Source organism: Marmota marmota, unplaced genomic scaffold (genome assembly GCF_001458135.2).
Source record: "Marmota marmota marmota unplaced genomic scaffold, marMar, whole genome shotgun sequence".
Classification (NCBI taxonomy): Eukaryota; Metazoa; Chordata; class Mammalia; order Rodentia; family Sciuridae; genus Marmota; species Marmota marmota.
The window spans coordinates 3,889,054-3,915,071 of record NW_025999961.1 but is presented as its reverse complement, the minus strand read 5'-3'; the positions used below and the strand labels follow the sequence as shown (position 1 = coordinate 3,915,071).

At 33.3% G+C, this 26,018-nt stretch overlaps 1 protein-coding gene across 1 annotated transcript in view; it reads left to right on the top strand.

Moving 5' to 3' along the window:
* Positions 1-19,441: 19,441 nt before the first annotated feature.
* Spef2 (sperm flagellar 2) overlaps positions 19,442-26,018 on the top strand; it is a 165,666-nt gene continuing 159,089 nt past the window's right edge. Inside the window, 1 exon segment of the mRNA XM_048802898.1 lies at positions 19,442-19,598. Coding sequence (XP_048658855.1) covers positions 19,541-19,598 — 58 coding nt within the window. The 5' untranslated portion in view covers positions 19,442-19,540.

Genomic DNA, 26,018 nt, shown 5'->3' with positions numbered 1-26,018 from the left:
AACTTTTTATGAATCAATTTCTTTCAAGATTTACAGCACATTTCTGGTTAAACTCCTACATAGTATCTAATGATTTTGTGACTATGTCAAACACCAAGTTTTATGGTTTGTATGACAAATTTCATTGAAAGGCTTATGCTTTGAAGGCATGGTCCCCACCTGTTGGTTCCATTTTGAGGAAGTAGAATCTTTAGGAGGTGTGTTATAGTAGAAGGAAGTTAGATCTTTAGGGGATTGATCTTGAAGAGAATATTGGGGCTCTGGTTCCTTCCTTTCTCTCTCTTTTCTTTTACTCCTGACCATCATGAGGTGAGCAGCCTCTTCATCATGAATCCCAGCTGCCATGATATACTGCGGCACCATAGAGCCTAAAACAATGAAACCAAGTGATCACAGATGGCTACTACCTGTGAACTACAAGTTCAATATAAGTCTTTTCTTTTTTTAAGTTTTTTTATCTCAGGTGTTTTGCCACAATAATAGAAAGAAATAATAGAAATAATAATAATAGAAAGCTAAAACAACATGTATAGGTGCTAGTGAAATAAGTTGTTACAGGTACCAGAGGAGAAATGTTACCACAGTTCTGTTGGGAGGTAATTTTATGGGCTAAGGATCCTAAGGATATTCATAAGGATAATCTTGAGTTGTGTTTTGCAGAATTAGTTGGATTAAGAAGAAAAGGCATTCTAAACAAATAGTACATCACAGCTACTATAATAGAGGAAGTGAAGTACAGTGAATTGGGGGAACAACTAGAAAAGCCCACAAAGAATAAAGTGAGGAGGAAAACATAAAAAGGGAAAATTTGATAGATGATATGGGAGAAGACAGAGATGAGATCCTGCAATGTCTTATATTAAAGAATTTGTGTTTTATTTTCTAAACAAGCAGAAGTCATTCCAAAGCTTTGAACCAAGGTGTATTATGATGAGACATATTTTAAGAGCATTATTCTAACTCTAGAGCAATTATTGGGTTGGAGAGGTGCATATCATAGCAAAGAAAGAAATTCCAAAACTATCATAACAGCTGTATAGTCTTGGAAATTAAATACCCTTAAAAGAGACAAAAATCAATAGAAATAAATAAAAATGGATAAAAAAGATGGAAACTAGATATTATCCACAGGACTTGGTCAGGGATTTAATATGGGTGATGAAGAAAATTAAGATGTCTTGGATGATTTGGATTATTTCTGAATTAGGGGACCAACCAGCTAGAGCGTGAGGTCATTCACTGAGTTAGAAGACAGAGAAGCAATTTTAAGGAAGATGACAAAGAACTCTGTCTGAAGGAAAGGTTCTCTTTTCCTCTTGAAATTCCCTCATAGAAGTTTATTTTTTAGGGTAGGCCTTAATATTATATCCATACAGAAATATTCTTCAACATTTAACAAATTCTACAAAAGATAAATCTGGCAATTCTCCAGAGGTATTGTATGCCTGCTCTGATGTCCTACTGATTAACAATGCAGCTTATGTTTGGAATGTATTTGAAGTTAAAAAAAAAAAAAACTGTGAGAAAAGAAAATTGGGGGCAGATTTCAGGAAAATCAAAGGGAGATCAATAGAGAAAAGCAGCCAAGGGGTGGATGTGGGGAGGGAGGAGAGAAGTACTAGGGAGTGATATTAGCCAAATTATATTGTTATATTATATATTGTGTGAATGTGCAAATATGTAACAACAAATCCCATTAGTATGTACAACTATAATGTACCAATCAAAAAACGTTGAGAGAATAAAAAAACGAATGCTTAAAAAAATTCACACTCCCAGTACAAAAAGAAAAGAAAAAACTTAGTTCTTTCAAAAAACATTTAGAAAGTATATTCTTGAGTTATAGTTACATTTCAACCATCCATGACATTTTTAACCATTCCTGCAAGCATAGATAGAAATATACTGTCTTCGCAGAGTCATTTTAAATTACCAGAGACATATGACATGGATAATGGAGACTCACTCTTATTGCTTTTTAGATTTTATGCGCAGCTGATACTACTGACTCTTTAGTTACAAAAAAAAAAAAAAACGCTAAAATTTGACGTAAGATATTGTGGACGTTTCCACTTGTTTTTGCTGCTTGTTAGCATTATTAGGAACTAGGGGCTTCATTTACACCAGCTCTACTGGTGATGCATTGAGGTTCTTGATTTCCTGGGTGACTTCTGATTTTCCTTAGCCAAATCACCTAAGAGTGCAGCAAGACTAGAGGGTCTATAAATTGTGCTGAATTAGTTTTCATTGAAAGGTATACTACTAGCAAGTTCAAGCCAGCATTAGCTAATAATCTGAGCATTCATTGAGAAATTATGCATTCACTTGTGTGGAGTGAAGGAATATCAAATTCAAGATACAATGAACTATTACTCTCCTACTGCTGTTGAAGGTGATGTGGATGAATTACACACTTCTACTTGTGGACTTTAGATACAATGTACCATTTTATGTGCTAATAAAGTAGTCCATAATCATCCTCAGACTGGATGCAATAACTTTTCAACAAACACCTCCAATTTTTCATTTTTTACAGCACCTTCACTTCCAGAAGAATGAGTTATAGGTCAGTATTTTTTCAGGAAAGCACCTAAGTAGTACTTGCTGTAGTAACCTGCAAAACATTCCAAGACACTAATATGAAAAGGGTCATGGCAACAGCCATGGACTTGAAGATCTGCTATTCATTTCCAGTATGAGTGTGTTTTGTCATAAAATTGACTATATTTGGATATCTGGTTGACTTGAACCACTTAGGAGATGTAGGAGTCGTACAGATATAATGGGCATTGTGATCCTTCAACGCTGATTCTGCTTAGTACTACTTTCTTCAAAGTCTGTTTTCTCTTGAGTTTGAAAAGCTGAAAAGCTTTCTTTTCTTTAAAGGCAGATTTACTTATCTCAGGATAGGAGTTTATTTCAAGGTTTCTTTTTTTCTTCAATTGTTGCTAAAGCTATATAAATATGGAATATGACTTCAATATCTTTTGCATGTTCTTCACATCTCTGTCCTTCAATTAAGGAACAATTAAGTTTACTGAACTTTCCTTGTTTATTGTAAATGAAAATCACTGTTAGTCAGCGAGAACACAAAGTCCTTACCTTCAAGGGTCTTATAATCTAGTAAGAGCAGCAGGATCATACACAAAGAATGATAATTAAATGCTCAACATAGCTGAAATCTAAAAAGAATATACAAACAAATGCTACAAACACAGAAGAGTGATAATAAATCTGCATGGAGTGAAGATAGGTACAAGAGAAATGTTTATAGGATAGGTGACATTTGGTTGGGACAATAAAAGTTAAGCAAGATATCCATATCATAACTCATTGGAGAGTTAGAGAAAAGCATTCTAAGCAGCAGACTCAAAAGCAGTTTATGTAAGGAACAGAAATTTTAGTGTTGTATATATTGTATATAGATAAATAGTAGAGTTAGCCAGAAATATATTGTGAGGCCTTGGATGTCATGCTAAAAATTTTTATTCTTATTCTGTTTTTTCTGTGTGTGTGTGTGAAAATAAATGTTCCAGGCTTAAGCAAGAGGTGACATTATCAGATCTCTTTAAGAAAAAAAAAAGGGAAAATAAAAGTTCACTCTGGGGCTTCTGGTTTACTTCCAATATATAAGAGCTTGGAAATAGTCACTCTCATTCTTACAATAAGGGACAAATTAAAAATCAATGAACAGTAAGAAAACTGAAACTCAATGACTATTCTTGTTTTTATTGGAGTATTAAGTTCACAGGACAAATTTCTGCCCCAGAATCAGGAAATATGGCCAAATATGGACAGCATGGCCAGATCAGCTAACCTGGAGCAGAAGGTAAAAACATTTAAATGTTAACCTCAATGAATTATTGGAGCGTGAGCTAATATGAAACATTCACAAATGCTGTAGATTCGGAGTGGAGAGGTATGTACACACTCTCATTGGTTTCACCTCCAGGAATCTAGTCAAGGTTCTCAACATTAAGAGCCATCAAAGATCCTGTCATGGTTCTGAGAAACCATGCTTCATAATAAAGTTCTCTTCTTCAGTAAAAAGATTTGCCAGTAAAAAGATTTACTTCACCTAGGAAAAAAGATATTTTCTGGACACCAGATCCCTCTAGATCTTCTGTCTTATGTAAGGGAAAAATCAAAACAGCTAAGAAACCATTGCCTTAGCAACCCTGTCATAGACCAGGGCCACTAAAGAACAAAATTTCATCATAAATGATAGTGTTGCCACCACACTTCAGCATCATATCAATACAACTTCAGAATAATTACAGCATATTACATATGTAAGAGCTACATAATACAGACTCTACTTAAGAAAGATTAAAAAAATTCCAAGAAATTTGAAGGACACAGTGGCACCTGAAACTACAGCTTGCATTAAGCATACTCCAACTCCTAATAACATTAACAGAAAACTTTACATTATAGACCTTTTGTTTCTAGTACTCAATATATCATGCCCAGTGTACAACAAGAACTTAGAAGCTCTACTAATAGGCAAGAAAAACCCTGGTCTGAATTGAGAGACAAAGTAAGCCTCTAAAGCATACTCAGATATAACTGATACTAATGCTGCAATTGTCCCACAGAAAGTTTAAAATAACCATGATCAGTATGTTAAGCATTCTAACTTAAAATGTAAACACCATGCAAGATGGGTAATATAAGTCCAGAAGGGATCTTTAAGAATTAAAATGAAATGTTGGCAACCAAAAGCACTCTAATAGAAAAGGAGAATGCTTTCAGTGTGCTCATCAGTACGACCATGACCAAGAATCAGTGAACTTGAAAACAGGCCAATGGGGGGAAAAAAGAACAAAATATTGAAGTACTGTGAGACAATTTCAAAAGGTTTAAAATATAAGTAATTGGAAGATGGAATGAGAAGGAAGAACAGAGCAGAAGAAATATTTAAGTGGTAATCCTCATAAATTTTCCAAAATCAATGGCAGACACCAAACCATAGATCTAGGAAGTTCAGTGAACACCAAGCAGGATAAATGAGTGTGTATATGTACATGTGTGTGCATACACACACACACACATACACACACACACCTCCATGTATATCATACTCTAACTGCAGAGAACAAAACTGAAGGTAAAAATCTTGAAAGAAAACTAAGAGGAAAAACAAAACATGCTAAATATGGAGCAACAATCATAAGAATTACAGTGTACTTCTCAGGAATCATGCGAACAAGTACAATGACATAAATATTTTGAGTGTAGAAATTCACTATGGTAGCACACTCGAGGATGGATTTTATATTCAAACATTTTTTGATCTATGGTTGGCTGAATTCAAGAATGTAGAATCCATGAATATTGAGGACCACCTGTACTTGGGTCTGTGTACAAGTTTGTGCATCCTACATTTGCTAATTTCTTTAAAGATGTTAACAGATAACTATGGTTCAAGTGAAATAATATGTAAGAGGTGATCCCTTCAGACTCCAGTGGTCTTTGTATTAATAAGGGGCTCCTAATTTCAAAAAGCTTTCAAAACTCAAAGAAAGGCAGATTTTGGAGTAGAAGGATAGCTGTTGGTTTATATTTTAAGAGACCTCCTACATATTGTGGCCTATTCTACTTATAAGCAGCTGTTCTTTCAAATACATATTTTCAGTCTGCACTACAAGCAAAATCAAACACTTTTTTCATCCATTTACTGTGGAAATTTTCAGAAATATTTTACATGATATCATTGCATTACTATGAGCTTTTGTTCCCCCCCCCCGCCGCCNTTCATCTCTGAGAGTTCCCTTCTCTCCTCTCCGCCTCTCTCTCTCTCTCTCTCTCTCTCTCTCTCTCTTGCTGGGGCTGGAATCCATAGCTTCATACATGCTAGGCAAGTGCTCTATCACTGAGCTGCATCCCCAGCCCTCTCTCTTTCCTTTGTTTATGCAGTTTTATACAAATACACAGAAGTCATCCATCTATCTATATATCCATATATTGAAGAACATGGCATGGAAATTTCTATTAGCTACTATACAAAGGCAAATAAAAATTTTTTAATTTGACTTCCTACTGCAGAATATTTCCATTGTTTGATAACAAATTTTTGTGTATTTGTAGAATTTTCCTCATGAAACTTTTGTCAGAATAAAAATTCTATGTTGACTAATGAAACAAAGGTAATTGACAGTACTAGAAGTTAAGTCAATTATAAGTCTTCACATCATCACTATTTTAGCATACATTATAGCCATTAATTTCCTGGTAGCTATTAAAATCTTTCTTTGTCTTTGGAGTTACCCCAAGTATCTTTAATAGAAATTATTTGGTGAGCTTAATCTAGAAAAAGATCCATCTGGTAGATGTATCAAATTAATAGAACTTGAACATTGAGTTCCATTTTCAAAAAACTAATTAGATATAACAAACCAAATTTCTTAACAAATATAAATGCATTTTCATAATTTCATCATACATTGCCTTCCCCACATCTGTGCAGTTTAGAATGAATTAAACATTTGCAGGCCTGTTATTAACTTGATGAAATAGAGTGGATGATAACTAAGTAAGAACACTGAAGTTAACTTCATGCTTCATTTGTGTGTGTGTGTGTGTGTGTGTGTGTGTTTTGGTACAGATCGATCCATTCTTCTCAAACCTTTACCAGGATTTGATAATCACATACCTACAAATATATATTGAAAAATGCTAGTAACCATAAGCAAATATAGGACTTTGGACTCGACTTCCCGTTACAATTCAAAAACAGCATGATTTAAGCCTTTGGCTTTGTATTACAAGAATTTTCTGTTTGAGTCTCCCAAGAGGTACATAATCTGAAGGCAAAATCTTTATCCTTAGGGTTTTGACATGGTAAGAACCATATTTTCATATACTGTGGAATTCCCCAGGTATAGTTCATGGGATTTGATTTCATAGAAGATGACATTCAAATTCAATTAAAGTTTGTAATCTCCATGGAAATCATGACAATATATCCCCTAACATCTCACTGCTTTTTTTCTTTAAGAGGGCATGGAAAGAGAGATAATACTCTAAAAAAGAGAAGTTGATTTAAGCCACAAAAGATGCTCTTTCCTTGAAATGTGTACACACAAACACACATACACATACCCCTTCCAGATCTCCAACACTGTAAGCAAAGGTTGAAAATACCATGGAGACTGAGAATCTATATTAAAATTGTACTGCCTCAGTATCAGGACTGAGGCAGTTAGTTAACAACTTTGTCCTGACCTGTACACATGTACAGTCTGTCATGACATAATGTGAGTTTTTCACATATCTTATTCTTTAGTTTAAAGCACCATTTTTCATTCTTCAATATTGTGTTTCCTGTTTCCTAAGGTGCAAAATGATTTTTCATATGAAAAATTATAACCAAAGAGAGTGAGTAATTGCTTTTAAGTTTTTACTTGCAAAAACAAAGAAGAAAGTTGACAACATTTCCTTTGCATTTGAAATGTTACCGGTGGATGATATATTATATATATATATATATATATATATAATATATATATATATCATTATATAATTCAATTAACTTTTATTTAGTAAGTTAGTGAAATTATTATTAATTGGCAAATGTTTTAGCTGCATGTTAAAAATTATCAATAAAATTTTAAATATAAACAGATGAACTTCAAAATACAAATACTTAACTGAGTAGATCTTAATGTTTATTCAATTACTCAAGTAAAACAAACACCCTGGCACTCTCTAATGATTATGTTAATCTTAGAAATGATTAACTAGGTTTTCATTGATGAGAGAAAACCCTGAAACACTGCAGGGGTAACAATTTGGAGTCTCACTGTAAATGATAAAATAGGAATATACATCTGGAGAGTACACACAGCAGCAAATGAACACAGCTTTAGGTTGTATACTTATGAGAACTCTTTCAAAAATGTATATAAAATCAGTTCCTTCATTTAGCATTCTTCTTTGTAACTTTTAGTATTCAGTACAATTTGAATTGTTTAGGGCATGACTGGGATTTTCAATTAATCAGATTATTTTTCTCTTTTAGAAAAAACTTGAGTGATCTCCTTACAGATTCAGCAGGATAAAAATTAAAAGTTACTTTTACTTAATGACTTTAGAAGTCATCAAAGAATCAATCTATGCCCCAATACCTTCTCTCATTCTAGTTGCACTGTTGTATTATTAAAGAATCAGCATCCAAAGGCTGCTTCTTCTCAAAGTGAGTGTTGTATGGAGCAAGGGCTGAGCCAATGATCTTAAGGCTCCTTTGAGCTGGTAACCAATCATTCCATGGTTTCCTGTGATGTGGGCTTGATCTGTGAATGCTACATAATAAGCCAAGATAAGACTGGGGGTTAGCTCAGTGATAGAGTGCTTGCCTAGCATGCGTGAGGCCCTGGGTTGAATCCCTAGCACCAAAAGTAAATAAAAAAGTAAACAGATAAGAAAGAAGAGAGAGAGAGAGAGAGAGAGAGAGAGAGAGAGAGAGAGAGAAAGAAAGAAAGAAAGAAAGAGAAAAAACATCTGATCTTGAGATATTGTCCATTTTTCTGAGGAAAATTTTCATGTACTGGAAAAGTTTATTAAACAGTTTATTATAGTTCTGAATTAAGTGCATGGTTTACTATGCATTGCTTTACTATACATTCACACTGAGTGAAACATGAGTGAGGATTGAGTAATGAGGGAAGCCCTAGTCAGCATTGTTTACCGTGATATTTAGAAAGGATCTGAGATGGCTAGCAAATGTTTACTGAGAACCATCTAGGTGTACCTGCCCAGAACACTAAATCACAGATCTGATCATTTTAATTCAAGAACAATATATTATTAAAAAAATTATAGGCATGTACTCTGTTATCTAGTTCATCTTGAATGAGCTTTGGTAGTTTGTAGCTTTCAAGAAATTTCATCTGTATTGCTAATTTTATTGGTATAAAATTTCAAAATGTTTCATTGTCTTTTTTTTTGTGTGTGGTGCTGGGGATTGACCCCAGGGCCTTGTGAATGCTAGGCAGCCCCCCTCATTGTCTTTTAATATTTGTAGTATCTGTAATTATGTCTCCTGTTCTTATCAATAACTTTTTTTCCTTGATAAGTCTGAATAGAATTTTAGATTTTCAAAAGAATTATCCTTTGATTTTTACAATTTTCTCTATTGGAATTCTATTATCAATTTCCGTGAGTTCTACTTTTATCCCCTTTAATCTACTTTGTATTTGATTCTTATTTTATGTTTCTTAAAATGAAAGTGCAGATCAATGATTTCATATCTCTATTTTTTTCTCATATGAAAAACTTAAGTAGTAGATTTCCTTTCAAGCATCACTTTCAGTGATTTCTGAAAAAAATTTTATCTATTGAGTTTCATTATCATTCAATAAAGTATTTCCTAAGTTTGCTAGTGACTTTATTTTGGTTTTTGGATTATTTAGAAGTATTTTGCTAAATGTTTAAATATTTTGAAATTTTCCAGATATAGTCCTATTTTTATTTTAACTCCATTGTGGTGAGAGAACATACTTGCATAATTTCAATTACTTTAAATTTATTGAAACTCATCTTGTAAGCTAAAATATTTTTCTTAGTGAATGTTCCATATATGCTTGAGAAGAATGTGTGTTGCTATATAAATATATATAAAATTTATGCTAATTTGGATGGGTATTTTTAAGTTTTTTATGTTAGTAATGAAGGTTCTGTCTTCATTATCAATTACTGAGAGTGAAGTGTGAAAATTTCCAGCTACAACTTTATATTGATGTGTGTGTGTGTGTGTGTGTGGTCCTGGGTACTGAACCCAGGGCCTGCGCATGCAAGGCAAGAACTCCACCACCTGAGCTATATCCCCAGCCCAATGATTTTATATAGTTTTAATGCTAATTGCAATTATAGAATTAATTAATTGGATAATGAGCTTTGGCTTACTCCAGTTTTGTTTCTTTTCTTTTCTTTCTTTCTTTCTTTCTTTCTTTCTTTCTTTCTTTCTTTCTTTCTTTCTTTTCTTTTCTCCTCCTCCTCCTCCTCCTTTCTTTCTTTCTTTCTTTCTTTCTTTCTTTCTTTCTTTCTTTCTTTCTTTCTTTCTTTCTTTCTTTCTTTCTTTCTTTCTTTCTTTCTTTCTTTCTTTCTTTCTTTCTTTCTTTCTTTCTTTCTTTCTTTCTTTCTTTCTTTCTTTCTTTCTTTCTTTCTTTCTTTCTTTCTTTCTTTCTTTCTTTCTTTCTTTCTTTCTTTCTTTCTTTCTTTCTTTCTTTCTTTCTTTCTTTCTTTCTTTCTTTCTTTCTTTCTTTCTTTCTTTCTTTCTTTCTTTCTTTCTTTCTTTCTTTCTTTCTTTCTTTCTTTCTTTCTTTCTTTCTTTCTTTCTTTCTTTCTTTCTTTCTTTCTTTCTTTCTTTCTTTCTTTCTTTCTTTCTTTCTTTCTTTCTTTCTTTCTTTCTTTCTTTCTTTCTTTCTTTCTTTCTTTCTTTCTTTCTTTCTTTCTTTCTTTCTTTCTTTCTTTCTTTCTTTCTTTCTTTCTTTCTTTCTTTCTTTCTTTCTTTCTTTCTTTCTTTCTTTCTTTCTTTCTTTCTTTCTTTCTTTCTTTCTTTCTTTCTTTCTTTCTTTCTTTCTTTCTTTCTTTCTTTCTTTCTTTCTTTCTTTCTTTCTTTCTTTCTTTCTTTCTTTCTTTCTTTCTTTCTTTCTTTCTTTCTTTCTTTCTTTCTTTCTTTCTTTCTTTCTTTCTTTCTTTCTTTCTTTCTTTCTTTCTTTCTTTCTTTCTTTCTTTCTTTCTTTCTTTCTTTCTTTCTTTCTTTCTTTCTTTCTTTCTTTCTTTCTTTCTTTCTTTCTTTCTTTCTTTCTTTCTTTCTTTCTTTCTTTCTTTCTTTCTTTCTTTCTTTCTTTCTTTCTTTCTTTCTTTCTTTCTTTCTTTCTTTCTTTCTTTCTTTCTTTCTTTCTTTCTTTCTTTCTTTCTTTCTTTCTTTCTTTCTTTCTTTCTTTCTTTCTTTCTTTCTTTCTTTCTTTCTTTCTTTCTTTCTTTCTTTCTTTCTTTCTTTCTTTCTTTCTTTCTTTCTTTCTTTCTTTCTTTCTTTCTTTCTTTCTTTCTTTCTTTCTTTCTTTCTTTCTTTCTTTCTTTCTTTCTTTCTTTCTTTCTTTCTTTCTTTCTTTCTTTCTTTCTTTCTTTCTTTCTTTCTTTCTTTCTTTCTTTCTTTCTTTCTTTCTTTCTTTCTTTCTTTCTTTCTTTCTTTCTTTCTTTCTTTCTTTCTTTCTTTCTTTCTTTCTTTCTTTCTTTCTTTCTTTCTTTCTTTCTTTCTTTCTTTCTTTCTTTCTTTCTTTCTTTCTTTCTTTCTTTCTTTCTTTCTTTCTTTCTTTCTTTCTTTCTTTCTTTCTTTCTTTCTTTCTTTCTTTCTTTCTTTCTTTCTTTCTTTCTTTCTTTCTTTCTTTCTTTCTTTCTTTCTTTCTTTCTTTCTTTCTTTCTTTCTTTCTTTCTTTCTTTCTTTCTTTCTTTCTTTCTTTCTTTCTTTCTTTCTTTCTTTCTTTCTTTCTTTCTTTCTTTCTTTCTTTCTTTCTTTCTTTCTTTCTTTCTTTCTTTCTTTCTTTCTTTCTTTCTTTCTTTCTTTCTTTCTTTCTTTCTTTCTTTCTTTCTTTCTTTCTTTCTTTCTTTCTTTCTTTCTTTCTTTCTTTCTTTCTTTCTTTCTTTCTTTCTTTCTTTCTTTCTTTCTTTCTTTCTTTCTTTCTTTCTTTCTTTCTTTCTTTCTTTCTTTCTTTCTTTCTTTCTTTCTTTCTTTCTTTCTTTCTTTCTTTCTTTCTTTCTTTCTTTCTTTCTTTCTTTCTTTCTTTCTTTCTTTCTTTCTTTCTTTCTTTCTTTCTTTCTTTCTTTCTTTCTTTCTTTCTTTCTTTCTTTCTTTCTTTCTTTCTTTCTTTCTTTCTTTCTTTCTTTCTTTCTTTCTTTCTTTCTTTCTTTCTTTCTTTCTTTCTTTCTTTCTTTCTTTCTTTCTTTCTTTCTTTCTTTCTTTCTTTCTTTCTTTCTTTCTTTCTTTCTTTCTTTCTTTCTTTCTTTCTTTCTTTCTTTCTTTCTTTCTTTCTTTCTTTCTTTCTTTCTTTCTTTCTTTCTTTCTTTCTTTCTTTCTTTCTTTCTTTCTTTCTTTCTTTCTTTCTTTCTTTCTTTCTTTCTTTCTTTCTTTCTTTCTTTCTTTCTTTCTTTCTTTCTTTCTTTCTTTCTTTCTTTCTTTCTTTCTTTCTTTCTTTCTTTCTTTCTTTCTTTCTTTCTTTCTTTCTTTCTTTCTTTCTTTCTTTCTTTCTTTCTTTCTTTCTTTCTTTCTTTCTTTCTTTCTTTCTTTCTTTCTTTCTTTCTTTCTTTCTTTCTTTCTTTCTTTCTTTCTTTCTTTCTTTCTTTCTTTCTTTCTTTCTTTCTTTCTTTCTTTCTTTCTTTCTTTCTTTCTTTCTTTCTTTCTTTCTTTCTTTCTTTCTTTCTTTCTTTCTTTCTTTCTTTCTTTCTTTCTTTCTTTCTTTCTTTCTTTCTTTCTTTCTTTCTTTCTTTCTTTCTTTCTTTCTTTCTTTCTTTCTTTCTTTCTTTCTTTCTTTCTTTCTTTCTTTCTTTCTTTCTTTCTTTCTTTCTTTCTTTCTTTCTTTCTTTCTTTCTTTCTTTCTTTCTTTCTTTCTTTCTTTCTTTCTTTCTTTCTTTCTTTCTTTCTTTCTTTCTTTCTTTCTTTCTTTCTTTCTTTCTTTCTTTCTTTCTTTCTTTCTTTCTTTCTTTCTTTCTTTCTTTCTTTCTTTCTTTCTTTCTTTCTTTCTTTCTTTCTTTCTTTCTTTCTTTCTTTCTTTCTTTCTTTCTTTCTTTCTTTCTTTCTTTCTTTCTTTCTTTCTTTCTTTCTTTCTTTCTTTCTTTCTTTCTTTCTTTCTTTCTTTCTTTCTTTCTTTCTTTCTTTCTTTCTTTCTTTCTTTCTTTCTTTCTTTCTTTCTTTCTTTCTTTCTTTCTTTCTTTCTTTCTTTCTTTCTTTCTTTCTTTCTTTCTTTCTTTCTTTCTTTCTTTCTTTCTTTCTTTCTTTCTTTCTTTCTTTCTTTCTTTCTTTCTTTCTTTCTTTCTTTCTTTCTTTCTTTCTTTCTTTCTTTCTTTCTTTCTTTCTTTCTTTCTTTCTTTCTTTCTTTCTTTCTTTCTTTCTTTCTTTCTTTCTTTCTTTCTTTCTTTCTTTCTTTCTTTCTTTCTTTCTTTCTTTCTTTCTTTCTTTCTTTCTTTCTTTCTTTCTTTCTTTCTTTCTTTCTTTCTTTCTTTCTTTCTTTCTTTCTTTCTTTCTTTCTTTCTTTCTTTCTTTCTTTCTTTCTTTCTTTCTTTCTTTCTTTCTTTCTTTCTTTCTTTCTTTCTTTCTTTCTTTCTTTCTTTCTTTCTTTCTTTCTTTCTTTCTTTCTTTCTTTCTTTCTTTCTTTCTTTCTTTCTTTCTTTCTTTCTTTCTTTCTTTCTTTCTTTCTTTCTTTCTTTCTTTCTTTCTTTCTTTCTTTCTTTCTTTCTTTCTTTCTTTCTTTCTTTCTTTCTTTCTTTCTTTCTTTCTTTCTTTCTTTCTTTCTTTCTTTCTTTCTTTCTTTCTTTCTTTCTTTCTTTCTTTCTTTCTTTCTTTCTTTCTTTCTTTCTTTCTTTCTTTCTTTCTTTCTTTCTTTCTTTCTTTCTTTCTTTCTTTCTTTCTTTCTTTCTTTCTTTCTTTCTTTCTTTCTTTCTTTCTTTCTTTCTTTCTTTCTTTCTTTCTTTCTTTCTTTCTTTCTTTCTTTCTTTCTTTCTTTCTTTCTTTCTTTCTTTCTTTCTTTCTTTCTTTCTTTCTTTCTTTCTTTCTTTCTTTCTTTCTTTCTTTCTTTCTTTCTTTCTTTCTTTCTTTCTTTCTTTCTTTCTTTCTTTCTTTCTTTCTTTCTTTCTTTCTTTCTTTCTTTCTTTCTTTCTTTCTTTCTTTCTTTCTTTCTTTCTTTCTTTCTTTCTTTCTTTCTTTCTTTCTTTCTTTCTTTCTTTCTTTCTTTCTTTCTTTCTTTCTTTCTTTCTTTCTTTCTTTCTTTCTTTCTTTCTTTCTTTCTTTCTTTCTTTCTTTCTTTCTTTCTTTCTTTCTTTCTTTCTTTCTTTCTTTCTTTCTTTCTTTCTTTCTTTCTTTCTTTCTTTCTTTCTTTCTTTCTTTCTTTCTTTCTTTCTTTCTTTCTTTCTTTCTTTCTTTCTTTCTTTCTTTCTTTCTTTCTTTCTTTCTTTCTTTCTTTCTTTCTTTCTTTCTTTCTTTCTTTCTTTCTTTCTTTCTTTCTTTCTTTCTTTCTTTCTTTCTTTCTTTCTTTCTTTCTTTCTTTCTTTCTTTCTTTCTTTCTTTCTTTCTTTCTTTCTTTCTTTCTTTCTTTCTTTCTTTCTTTCTTTCTTTCTTTCTTTCTTTCTTTCTTTCTTTCTTTCTTTCTTTCTTTCTTTCTTTCTTTCTTTCTTTCTTTCTTTCTTTCTTTCTTTCTTTCTTTCTTTCTTTCTTTCTTTCTTTCTTTCTTTCTTTCTTTCTTTCTTTCTTTCTTTCTTTCTTTCTTTCTTTCTTTCTTTCTTTCTTTCTTTCTTTCTTTCTTTCTTTCTTTCTTTCTTTCTTTCTTTCTTTCTTTCTTTCTTTCTTTCTTTCTTTCTTTCTTTCTTTCTTTCTTTCTTTCTTTCTTTCTTTCTTTCTTTCTTTCTTTCTTTCTTTCTTTCTTTCTTTCTTTCTTTCTTTCTTTCTTTCTTTCTTTCTTTCTTTCTTTCTTTCTTTCTTTCTTTCTTTCTTTCTTTCTTTCTTTCTTTCTTTCTTTCTTTCTTTCTTTCTTTCTTTCTTTCTTTCTTTCTTTCTTTCTTTCTTTCTTTCTTTCTTTCTTTCTTTCTTTCTTTCTTTCTTTCTTTCTTTCTTTCTTTCTTTCTTTCTTTCTTTCTTTCTTTCTTTCTTTCTTTCTTTCTTTCTTTCTTTCTTTCTTTCTTTCTTTCTTTCTTTCTTTCTTTCTTTCTTTCTTTCTTTCTTTCTTTCTTTCTTTCTTTCTTTCTTTCTTTCTTTCTTTCTTTCTTTCTTTCTTTCTTTCTTTCTTTCTTTCTTTCTTTCTTTCTTTCTTTCTTTCTTTCTTTCTTTCTTTCTTTCTTTCTTTCTTTCTTTCTTTCTTTCTTTCTTTCTTTCTTTCTTTCTTTCTTTCTTTCTTTCTTTCTTTCTTTCTTTCTTTCTTTCTTTCTTTCTTTCTTTCTTTCTTTCTTTCTTTCTTTCTTTCTTTCTTTCTTTCTTTCTTTCTTTCTTTCTTTCTTTCTTTCTTTCTTTCTTTCTTTCTTTCTTTCTTTCTTTCTTTCTTTCTTTCTTTCTTTCTTTCTTTCTTTCTTTCTTTCTTTCTTTCTTTCTTTCTTTCTTTCTTTCTTTCTTTCTTTCTTTCTTTCTTTCTTTCTTTCTTTCTTTCTTTCTTTCTTTCTTTCTTTCTTTCTTTCTTTCTTTCTTTCTTTCTTTCTTTCTTTCTTTCTTTCTTTCTTTCTNGTTCAGCTAAAATTTGGGGGCCAACAGAGGTGAGGCAAAGAACCTCAGCCCCCCGCTGGTACAAAGACCTATCCACAGGTGTGGCTGTATGCTGGACTGGTAGTCAATGACAAGTAAGATCCAATTGCAATGGTACCAACCTAATACAGGAGGCTGTCGCCTTGAGGTCAGCTCATCTGATGATGGGTAAGGACCATATGTACTATTGGACAACCTAAGGCAGGCACGGTCCCTAAGCCACATGCTTATTGTTTAAACAGAGAGGGGGAGATGTTGAGAGACACAGCCGAAGGGGCCCCAGCAAACTTCCAGCTGCCAGCTGATGATTTGCTCCTCTGTGGTGATGCTCATTGGGCTGTTTCCCCACTCTTTCAGACCACGGAGCTGCTCATTGGGGGACTCTTTTTGGCTCTGCCCATGCGACCCAGCCAATCGGCCTCAAGAGCAGGAGGAGTGGGGGAGGTTGAGAGGCTTGTGGGAAGCCAGTGGTGGCAGTTGGGCTCTGAAGGTTTTCCTGAAGAACTGTGTGGTTTGGTGTGTGTGTTCTAAAAATAAAGTTCGTTTCTTTTAACAAGTGGCTCCTGAATTGTGCCCAGCCAGACTGCGACACCATTATTCTATCCAGAACTTCGATCAGCCTCACATTACAATCTTAATTTCCTCCACACAAGACCTTTGTTCTGTCTGGTGTTCATTTCTTTGAGAAAGCTGAGATGGGTGTGCACTACCCATCCGGTACCTGAAAAGATGCTTTTTTCCCCTCAGCTTTACAGTTGATAGTTAGGGAATGAAAAATGTGATACACCTCTTCCATCAGGCCATAACTAGAAGCAAGCTGTAGGAAGAAGCAGTTCCCATGTCCTTTTGTGATTGTCATTCTCCTACGTACAAAGGAATTGGATCCAGCCCATGACACCAAAGAATAATCAACATACAACATAATACGTAGATGGTAAAATGAGAGGTGCATGTTAAAAGTCCTGTTGGCTGCACTCACTCATGTGACAGCACTTCTTGAATGACCCTTTTGGCAAGCACAGCTCCAAATTTTGGGTACATGAAAATTAAAAACACATATTCGCATATCTCAGATTTTACTGGGGCACCTCAGCCAACTGAAGTTGAGAGGAAGGGGGGCTTTCAATGATAATTTCCAGAAAGAATTTCAATTTGAACCAACGTTGGTCCAACTGGACAGAAAGAAGAAAGCCAGGAATTAGCATGATCCATTGTCATTTTTGATGAATATGCAGAATTATAAAGGTTCACCAAATAGAAAATAATAGAATTATGGAATAACTGAAAGGCCTGCCTATAATCTTAATAGGAAATGAAGGAAAATTACAGATTTCTAAGGCGGGAGAAACAGCAAGATGAAATTTAAAAACAGTCTCACAATTATTCGGAAATATAGAATGCATTGTTGTATACATATAGGATATCAAAATCATAATAAAGACATATCAAGAGTAAAATACAGAGAACAGTGATTCTCAGGATTTCTTAACTCATCCAAACATTGATTCTCTGGAAAGTGTTTCTTAGTGATAAAGTACAATGGAGTTGATTGTGACACTTGGCACAAACAGAGATTCAGTTTTCTCAGAAGTATAATCTGTGAGAGAGATAAGATGGGCACTCTATCTGCACAAGTTTGGTATTGGTATAAAAATAATTTGATTGTAGTCATCAAAGCTGAGGATTCACTGTTATGCTTAATTTCTTTGTTAGAGCAGGGACATAAACTTAGGGCTCAGACATAAACTTAGGGCTCAAAATTTAACAGATAAAATATAAATTTAGCTTAAACTTAATAGACTTAATACTAATTTAGATCCTATGACTATTCAGCATGGGGAAATAAGAAATTAGAAAAAGAATTCTGATAAATTTTGGCTTATCTTCTTCAATTATAGAACATGTGATTCAATTTTTCTCATATGAAATAAAATTTTGAATTTGTCTTTTAACTTGATTTTATTTTAAAACCAATTACTTTCTAAGACTGGAAATTTAAATGTTTACCTGAAAAAGATGCAATCCATATATAAGACAAACCACATAGACATTGAAAATAAGACCCCAAAGTATCTATCTGCTTCAGGGTAAAAACGACTAAGAATTTTGAAATGGAATTGAAATTTCACAATATTGTTTGCCATAAAAACAAGAGCTGAAGTTATCTCCTCTTCTTGGAGCTCAAATCAGCACTCATTTGAAAGAGTTGAGAAATACATTATGAAGATTGCAAAACTGAGTTTCTGGCCAAGCTGTGGGCAATTAGAAAGAGTTAGGGGTCTGGAATGAGAGCTAAAGGGAAAGCACTTATTTTGAGCTTTCAGAAGACAGGTGGGATTGGAAGAATGGAGGAGGGAAAGAGGAGGCTCAGTGACGGTGGTGGCTGATAAATCAGGCCCTGAAGAACAGACAGGATTGACTTCAGGAAAGAAACTTCTCTTTTTGCAGAAGGAGGATGGAAGACGAGTGTTAAGGTAGAAGAGTTGGGACCTGGGAAAGAAATATGAACAAGATTGGTGTATGGTTAGGATTGGAGTGAGGATAGATCATAAATAACTTTCAATAAGGTCTTCATCCTCCAGGACAGTGGCTTTGGAATTTTATTGACTATGACTCATGATAAGAAATAATTTCCCCCATATAGGCATATATATATATATATATACACACACACACACACACATATATACACATACACACAAGTATGTACAATCGCCCAAATAGAGCAAAGATGCTCTTCCTTCCCTCAAATATTTATTCCTTCCATATATTTAGCCTTATTACATGCAATGTCCTCTGATACTTTTTATTCAAGTTTATCTGGTACTATTTCACTTAAGGATTCTTCAGTGACCCACCAAAGGAATTCCATTTTCTGCATGAAAGTAAACAATGCTCTAGTGCAATTCACGAAAGTGAGTATAGGAATAGAATAGGGTTTTAAGGATATCAATTGTGCGTGTTGCACAGGATAGACCAGAGAAGAAAAAGCAAGGAAACCCAGACTAATGATTATTGTGGTCATGAGGACAAATATTTTTTTGCATCAATCAATGGCAAGTGAGTAATGTCATTGTAAAACATGCTGAGGAGAGATAATAGAATGATCTAAAGTGATGAGAAGTAGAAATGAAGAGATGAATGTAAGGCAGGTGAAGGACCAATAAAGAATGTTTTAAAAAATCTATGCCTATGAATATCTATTTATGAAGAAATATTGCATTATTCTTAAATCAAATCAAATCAGCTATATGAAATAATTGCCTCAAAAGCTTTGAAACATTATAATCAACTCTAAGCTACTAAAAATTCAGCCAGCTAGTAATAAAATGCAAAAATTCACATAGCCTTAGGAAAAAGAAAGAAACATATGCTGACTTCTACAGTGTGCCAGGCATTAATATGTGTATTTTTCATTTAATCCTCACAACTTTATGAAACACATATTAACCTTCTTATTCTACAGATAAGAAAACAAGTTCAAGAGGTTAAGTAGTTTGTTTATTTCTTTTTTTCCCCCCAAATGAAAGAGCTAGTCAGCTCAAAAAGACGTCAGGACCCAGTCATATCTAGTTACAAGCTTGGACATAATTGATAGTGCAAAAATTCCAATTATGAAAAAAGTCTCCAATAATTTTTTAAAGCATTAGGTTAGGTTTTTGTTTTTGTTTTTTCCCCAACAAATTGTATTTCAGTACACAGCACCACTCTTCAATCCAGCTTGTGATCTCAGAATAACTCTTTGCAGTCCACACTTGATTTTTTTTAACAGAAGAGAAAGATACATAATTCAAATGACAGGTAACACTTTTAAAAAGAAACCTTTTATTTCGTTTTATAATTGCTAGCCGACCCTTAGCAGCCTCCTGCTATTGCGTGTGCACGCTCAGGTCTTACCCGCCAGCAGGGGGCGGGCCACGATTTCTGTCTCCTGCTGCTGTGTTCTGCGCCCCCTCTTCTTGAACTTGTCACCTGGCTCTACCCTGGAGACGCTTCCTTAGCAACAGGTTGCCCTGAGCAACAGAAAGACGCGAGCCAGAGAGTTCGGTTCCTGGAGAGTTTCTAGCACCTGCTTGAGGTCCAAAGCGCGGGCGAGCCATGTCTGAGATCCTCTGTCAGTGGCTCAACCAAGATTTGAAGTTGTCCCGGACCGTGAGTGAGTGCCCATGGGCGAGGGCGAGCGGGCGCCGAGCGAGACTAGCTGGTGGAAGGTGGCGGGCGGAGCTCCAGCTGCGCAGGTGGGCACCTGCACTCTCGCAGCGCTCCGCCCCCTCCGCACTGTCCCAACTCTGTCCCCAGCTGCCCCACAGTTCACCCCAGCTGGCCTTTTTACATACCCCACTCTGCTACTCCTGAGTTTCCTATCAGCACGGTGGGCCCAGCACCACAGTTTCTGACCTACTGTGTGTTCCTAAGCAATCAGAGGTAGTTTAGGGAAGGCTCCTATGCTGGTCTCAGCAGTCTAACCCTGACATTGCCTCCTTCACAACATCAGAAGCATGGTGTGCTGACAGGCCAATGGAATAGGAAATTCTGTGGATTAATTAAATTGCCTTCTCTGAGTGTGTTTTCTCTATGTATAAATGGATCCAATCGGATTCTGCACGTTTAACCTCTCATCAGGGGAAAGTGTATGTGCAATGGGTTAATGTGGAATAGTTAACATTTATCACTTTTGGAAATTTTAAGCTGAAAATTTACATACTTAGCTATTTCTGGCTACTATTTGTTCTTCCCTAATTTACCAGCCTGATTTTATTCTAAACATGAAGTTACCAAAAAACAAACAAAACAAACTCCTAACCTCAAACAAACTCCTAACCTCAGAGGCAATTTACACACCCCCAAACCAGTAACAATCAAATAATTCCAATACAGTATTACACGTCTCATCCTCTTTGTTGTTTATTTAGTGGGAATTCATTTTAAGGTGGTATTTTTTTTTCTTGGCAAGAAGGTTTTCAGTGCAATCACCTTCATTCTGTTTTCCCAGACGAACTCTTGCATCACTGTCAATTTGCTACCAGTGGGTTGTGATGCATGCTCAACCTTAGGTGACCTGTAGATTCCAATCTATGTAACCAAAGCGAATAATCTTCAGTGAGTTAGATTTAAACAGACCATTTTCCTAGAAAACAATGCTTAGATGTATACATTAATGAAATATTTTGGAAAACAAAAAGTTGATCAGTACAAAATTACACCTGGAATTCAAAAATTCAATTTATAATGAAAAATAAGCAAGTGAAATGTTACTGAAAGATTTGCTGAACAATTCTTTAAGAATTGTCAGTTATGTTCAAGAATAAACACTGCCTTTTTAAAACAAAATTCCTGTGAACTCACCATAAGAGAAAATGAGCATGAGGATATCATAACTGAACATTCTCGAACCATAAATAGATACCTTCAAATTCCATGTACTATAGAAGTCAGAGCCTTTGTAAGGATGGATATACAAAACAGTCTATATTATCTTGGATTCTGGATATGGATATATTTTAAATTGTAAATACTTTTTTCATGCATATTTTAAATGATTCTGTCATTTTAGACATATTATCAATAGTATCAAAGGAGCAATAAAGAGAAAATTGGGTTCAAAAAAATTAAGTATTGCTAAGTCTTGCTATTATAGTATCCAAAGTAAGAATTAATAATCTTTTGGTCTCACATTTTACACTCAGTGAAAAATAATAACTGTTGTATATTTGAGAGGGTCTCAAATGAAACTGTAAATGGAAAACATCTACCAGACTTCTTAGTATCTGATAGATGTTCAATAAACATTACTTCAACTTTTTACAGGCAATATATATAGTGCCTCATATAGCACTTGTTACATAATGGACACTTAATAATTGTTTATTAAATGAGAGTACATGAGAGGAAAAAGTACCATATTATTTTAGATTTCTTCATCTTGATGTCACCTTGGATTCTTTAATGTTGAACTTTGTGATTTCAGAAGTTCTATTTTGTTACTTTAAGCAAATTTCTAAATGAATTCTAAGGAATTTCTAAGTAAAATTATATTTTTCATATTTCTTTCAGTAATATTCCTTATGCTAATTTTTACTATAAAATGAATTATTGAATTCCAGATGTATTTTTTGCATTGAGTGACATTTTTGTATTCTGAGGTATTTCATTAACATATACATCTAAGCATTATTTTCTAGTCACGTCACCAATTTCTAATGGAAAGAAGAACAGCAGTATAACTTATTCTGGCAAATGATATGAACATGATACATGAACTTGGTGCCCTGGGGCACTCAGGAGAAGATTGAATTTATAAATCAGATTGCTTATTTACAATCACAAATTACAGATTATCCAGATGACTCCAAAATGAAGCTAATATTTTATTTATTTCACACTTTTTCTGACCTAGATATATTTTTTATGATTCATGAAATGTGCATTCCTTTTATTTTTTTAAAAAATTTTTATTGGTTCCTTTTAGTTATATATAATATTAGGATTCATTTTGACATGATTATAAAATCATGGAATATAATTTGCTCTAACTTAAACCCCAGTACTTCTCCTTTCTCTCCCCTCTTCCATTCCATGTTCCCTTCCATACTGATCTTTCTACTTACTTATGATTTTTTTAAATTTAGTACCACCCAAAGGTGAGATTCACTGTGGTATATTCACATATGTACATAGGAATGGTAGGTCAGATTTGCTCTACCTGTCTTCCCTTTTCCCATCCTTCCTCCAGTCCACTCAATTCCCTTCCTCTATTCCACTGATCTTAGTGAGGTGTTGAAATCCGGAGGGCTCAGCCCTTGTGAAGAGTTAAGGCCATCAGGACAGGAGTGGGTTAATTATTGCTAGAGTAGCTCCTGATACATGGATCAGTTTGTCCCCCTTCCCCTCTGTATCAAGCACTCACTTGCTCTTCCGCCTTCTGTCATGTCATTGTAGACCAAGAAGGCCCTTGGCAGATGTCAATACCTTGACACTCTTTAGTCTCTAGATACCTTAAACTTTTTAGTCTCTAGAACTATGAAGAAAAAATATTTTTGGTAAATTATCCAGTCTGTGTGTTTTGTTCCAGCAACAGACAATAGACTGAGACAGACATCATTAATTCTTCTTTGTCAGGTGTAAAAAATGGAAGAGAGATATTGAGAACTTTGTTTAAGGCTGTGCAGCTGGGAAGCTAGGTTTCCTGCCTTTTGGTCCATTCCTCTTCTAACCAAATGTCATTGAACCACACATTTTCTTTTCCTTAAGCTCTTAGGGTCATTAGAAAATATGTTGCTTCTGATCAAAAGCAACAAACTTTGATATTTCCTAGCTAATTTAGCAGCATTTTTTTTAAAAAAAGAAAACTAAAACTTGGCTTCTATTCACTAGAAATTAATAGAGTAGACCTTAGCAGAAAAACTGTGAGGTTGGTTAGTCTTTACTTATCCCACTGAATGTGAATTTAAATATTTTGTTGTAGAAATCAACTGATTACAGGTGCTTGCCCAGAGTGGAAGAGGGTATTATATCCTTCCTTGCCATAAGAGCGGGCCTGCATCTGAAGACAATGTCAAATATTCCTGAATATTGGAATACTGTTTAAACAAGTATGTTTGTACTGTAGTCATTGATGGTCTGTTATTGACTTTACAAATTGTATAATTAATATGACCTGCTTTCATGAATTAGAAGATGGTAATAATAACAATAAAAATTGTCACCGAGCACTTAAATATGGACCTGGCATTGTGCTGAGCAACTTATACACAATCTCTCATTTACTTCTCAAAACAACAAATGAGGTGAAGCCCATCACTGTCCCTCTTTTACAAATGAGGAAGGATGGTTATATAATCAAGATCAAGTGGCTTATAAGTTAGCAAGGAGACAAGCAGATTCTTTTCTCTGGAACCTACCTGTTCCTCATAACCATGTGGAACATGGATGACTGTAAGTGCTTTTCTTGAGATGGCTTGGTACCATGTTAATGGAGAAGCACACGGACCATTTCACCTGCTGCTCCAGCCTAATGTAGACCTGACAGAGAGGCACACATCAAAGATTTTAGCAAAAACAAACTTAAGTGATAGGGACCACATAGCTTGGAAGACCAGAAACAAGGTTGAATTATTGCTAAATGACTTTAATCCCAAATAAAAAATCATTTTGGGCTCAGGATGAAGATTGTCAGTGGGCATCTATGGTTTATTTATTTCTTATATATAGTCATTGTTCATTATCCATGAGTCAACCTGCCACTTCTGACCCATAGGAAATTCCACTTATTCGTACAAATTAATTTATGGAAGTAGCTCCCATGAAATTAGTCATGTTATTCTGTGAACTTTAGTTGGAAGAAAAACATGATATATCAAAGGAGGAAAATGAGCTTTCATTTTTTTCTTATGATTTCGCTCTCCCCAACAACTTCCTTATTCTCTTCCTCTTTATTTGGCTTCTTATCTCTTTCCATTCTCTTATATTAATCTGTAGATTCTTAGCTTGTATGCTTTTTATTCATCTTTTTCTTATCAAATGTCTTGCATGCATTCTTTCTTGTTTCTTCTTTTTATTTTTTACCATATGTCATCATTTGCTATATTCTTCTCTTATTGTACTCAGTTTTGCTAATGTAGCACACAATAAATCTGAAGTGTCTTATGTGTAAAAAACTACAGATGGATGTTTTTTTATATTTGTTTATTTGTCGTAAACCTACCCAGACAAGAAAATGTGCTTACTGTCCATTTTTTATCTTTATACCAGCACCTCTATTTTATCCATATCAGAATTGCCTTATTAATATGCTATGCCGTTTCAAAGGAAATGGATTATGATTTTATTTTTCAAGTGACCTTTTTGTAGCAAATAGCTTACTACAGACCATTTGTCTGCTACGTCGAGGGTGACAGAATAGGATTTGGCTATCCCCTGGTTATTCATGGGCTAGACTTCCAGTGTTCAATCAACATGAGCATCAGGCACAGTGCAAGCCCCAGAGAGATGTGGAAAGGAGATTACCTGAAGATGAAGTAGCAACAGCTCCTAAAAAGAAAGCAATAAGCCAAAAACTAGACCAAAGCCTGATGGCCTAGAACCAGAAAGAAAGATATATCCATGGTTTAATGACAGCATTTTGCCAATCACACTTCAGAAAACTAAGAGAGTATGGATGGGCTAGTGGGCAGAGAGGCAGAGGAGACTGGAAGAAGGGAGCAACCAACAGAAGGGGAAGAAGGCACAGAGTAGGCCAGATGACACATGGAGGACAGGGTGGCAGCCAGGCCAGGGAACAACCTTGGCAGCTTGCAGTGAGGGTCCACACTGGACAATGAAAGCAGCAGTGATACAGAGGAGGTGATGTCTCATTTCTGCCTTTTGCAGTCAGAAAGAGACATTTGGATTTCAGTTGCTTCAGACTACCAAGGTCTGATGCCCAAAGGCATTGGCCAAGTATCAGATGGCATTTAGTGTAAGATCCAGCCAATCCTCTCATTTTAGTAACATCACAAGGCACTATGGTATTCAGGTGGTACCATGTTCAAGTAGGGACAGTTCAGTGCCTTGATTATGAAATACAACTTTAAGGGTATCCAACCTGCACACCAGAGCTAGTATTTGCCATGAATTTCAAATTCTTTTTAGAAGGTACCTGTTCTCTAAGTGTATTTTCTCCTGAGTAACACTGGAAACTCAGATAAAGACACTGTTTTGCAAAGACTCATATGACTGATAAAAAAAAGAGCACCAGACCATCAACTGTAAAAGAATGCACCCTGTTTTTAGAGGAAGATCATTTTCTGACCTGAGACTCCTCCTATGAACTAGATATCTGAGTGTAAGTTTAGGTGATTTGAATAGTTTATTTTCCTGGAGCTTATAAATTTTTTATTTATTTTCTTGTTAAAGAGATTCATATACCAAATCAGTTTTTGACAGTTTACTACCCTTTATTTTCTGTTATAAATTGAAAATTACATAACCATGATCAATAGATTTGAATGCTGTTTAGTTCAGAAGCTTACCTTGAGGAAATAGAATCAAAGGAAATAATTTGCATCTCTTAAAACTACTTTAGTATTGCATTGATTCAACTTAAGGATTGGAAATTATTCAAACTTTAAAGTACTTTGAGAACAAATACTAATAAAGTCTTGAATATAGTCTTCTACTGCTGATGACATGGAGTCATCTGAGTGAGGTGTCTGGGCAGGGGCCTTCGCCGGGTAACTCACCTTACCTCCTGCAAATCAGGATACACTATTATTCTGCATATTCAATAAGCCTACTTGTTATTAGTCCAATAGACAAAATAGAAGGACCTATACAACTGAGTCTGTGAGAGTACAGAGACAGACAATGGTGGGGTTTTGTTGTTGTTGTTGTTGTTGTTGTTTTTGTGTGTGTATGTGTGTGGTGCTGTGGGATTCACTGCTGCTGTCTAAATGATGGCAACATGTTGAAGATTTGTGGAGGATATAAAAATCATGCGAGAAATTATTTGGCTTATAAAAATATTATTTATTTTGTCTATCAATTTTGTGTATTGCCCTTAAATATCATAACTATCCTTCACTTCATAAAATATACA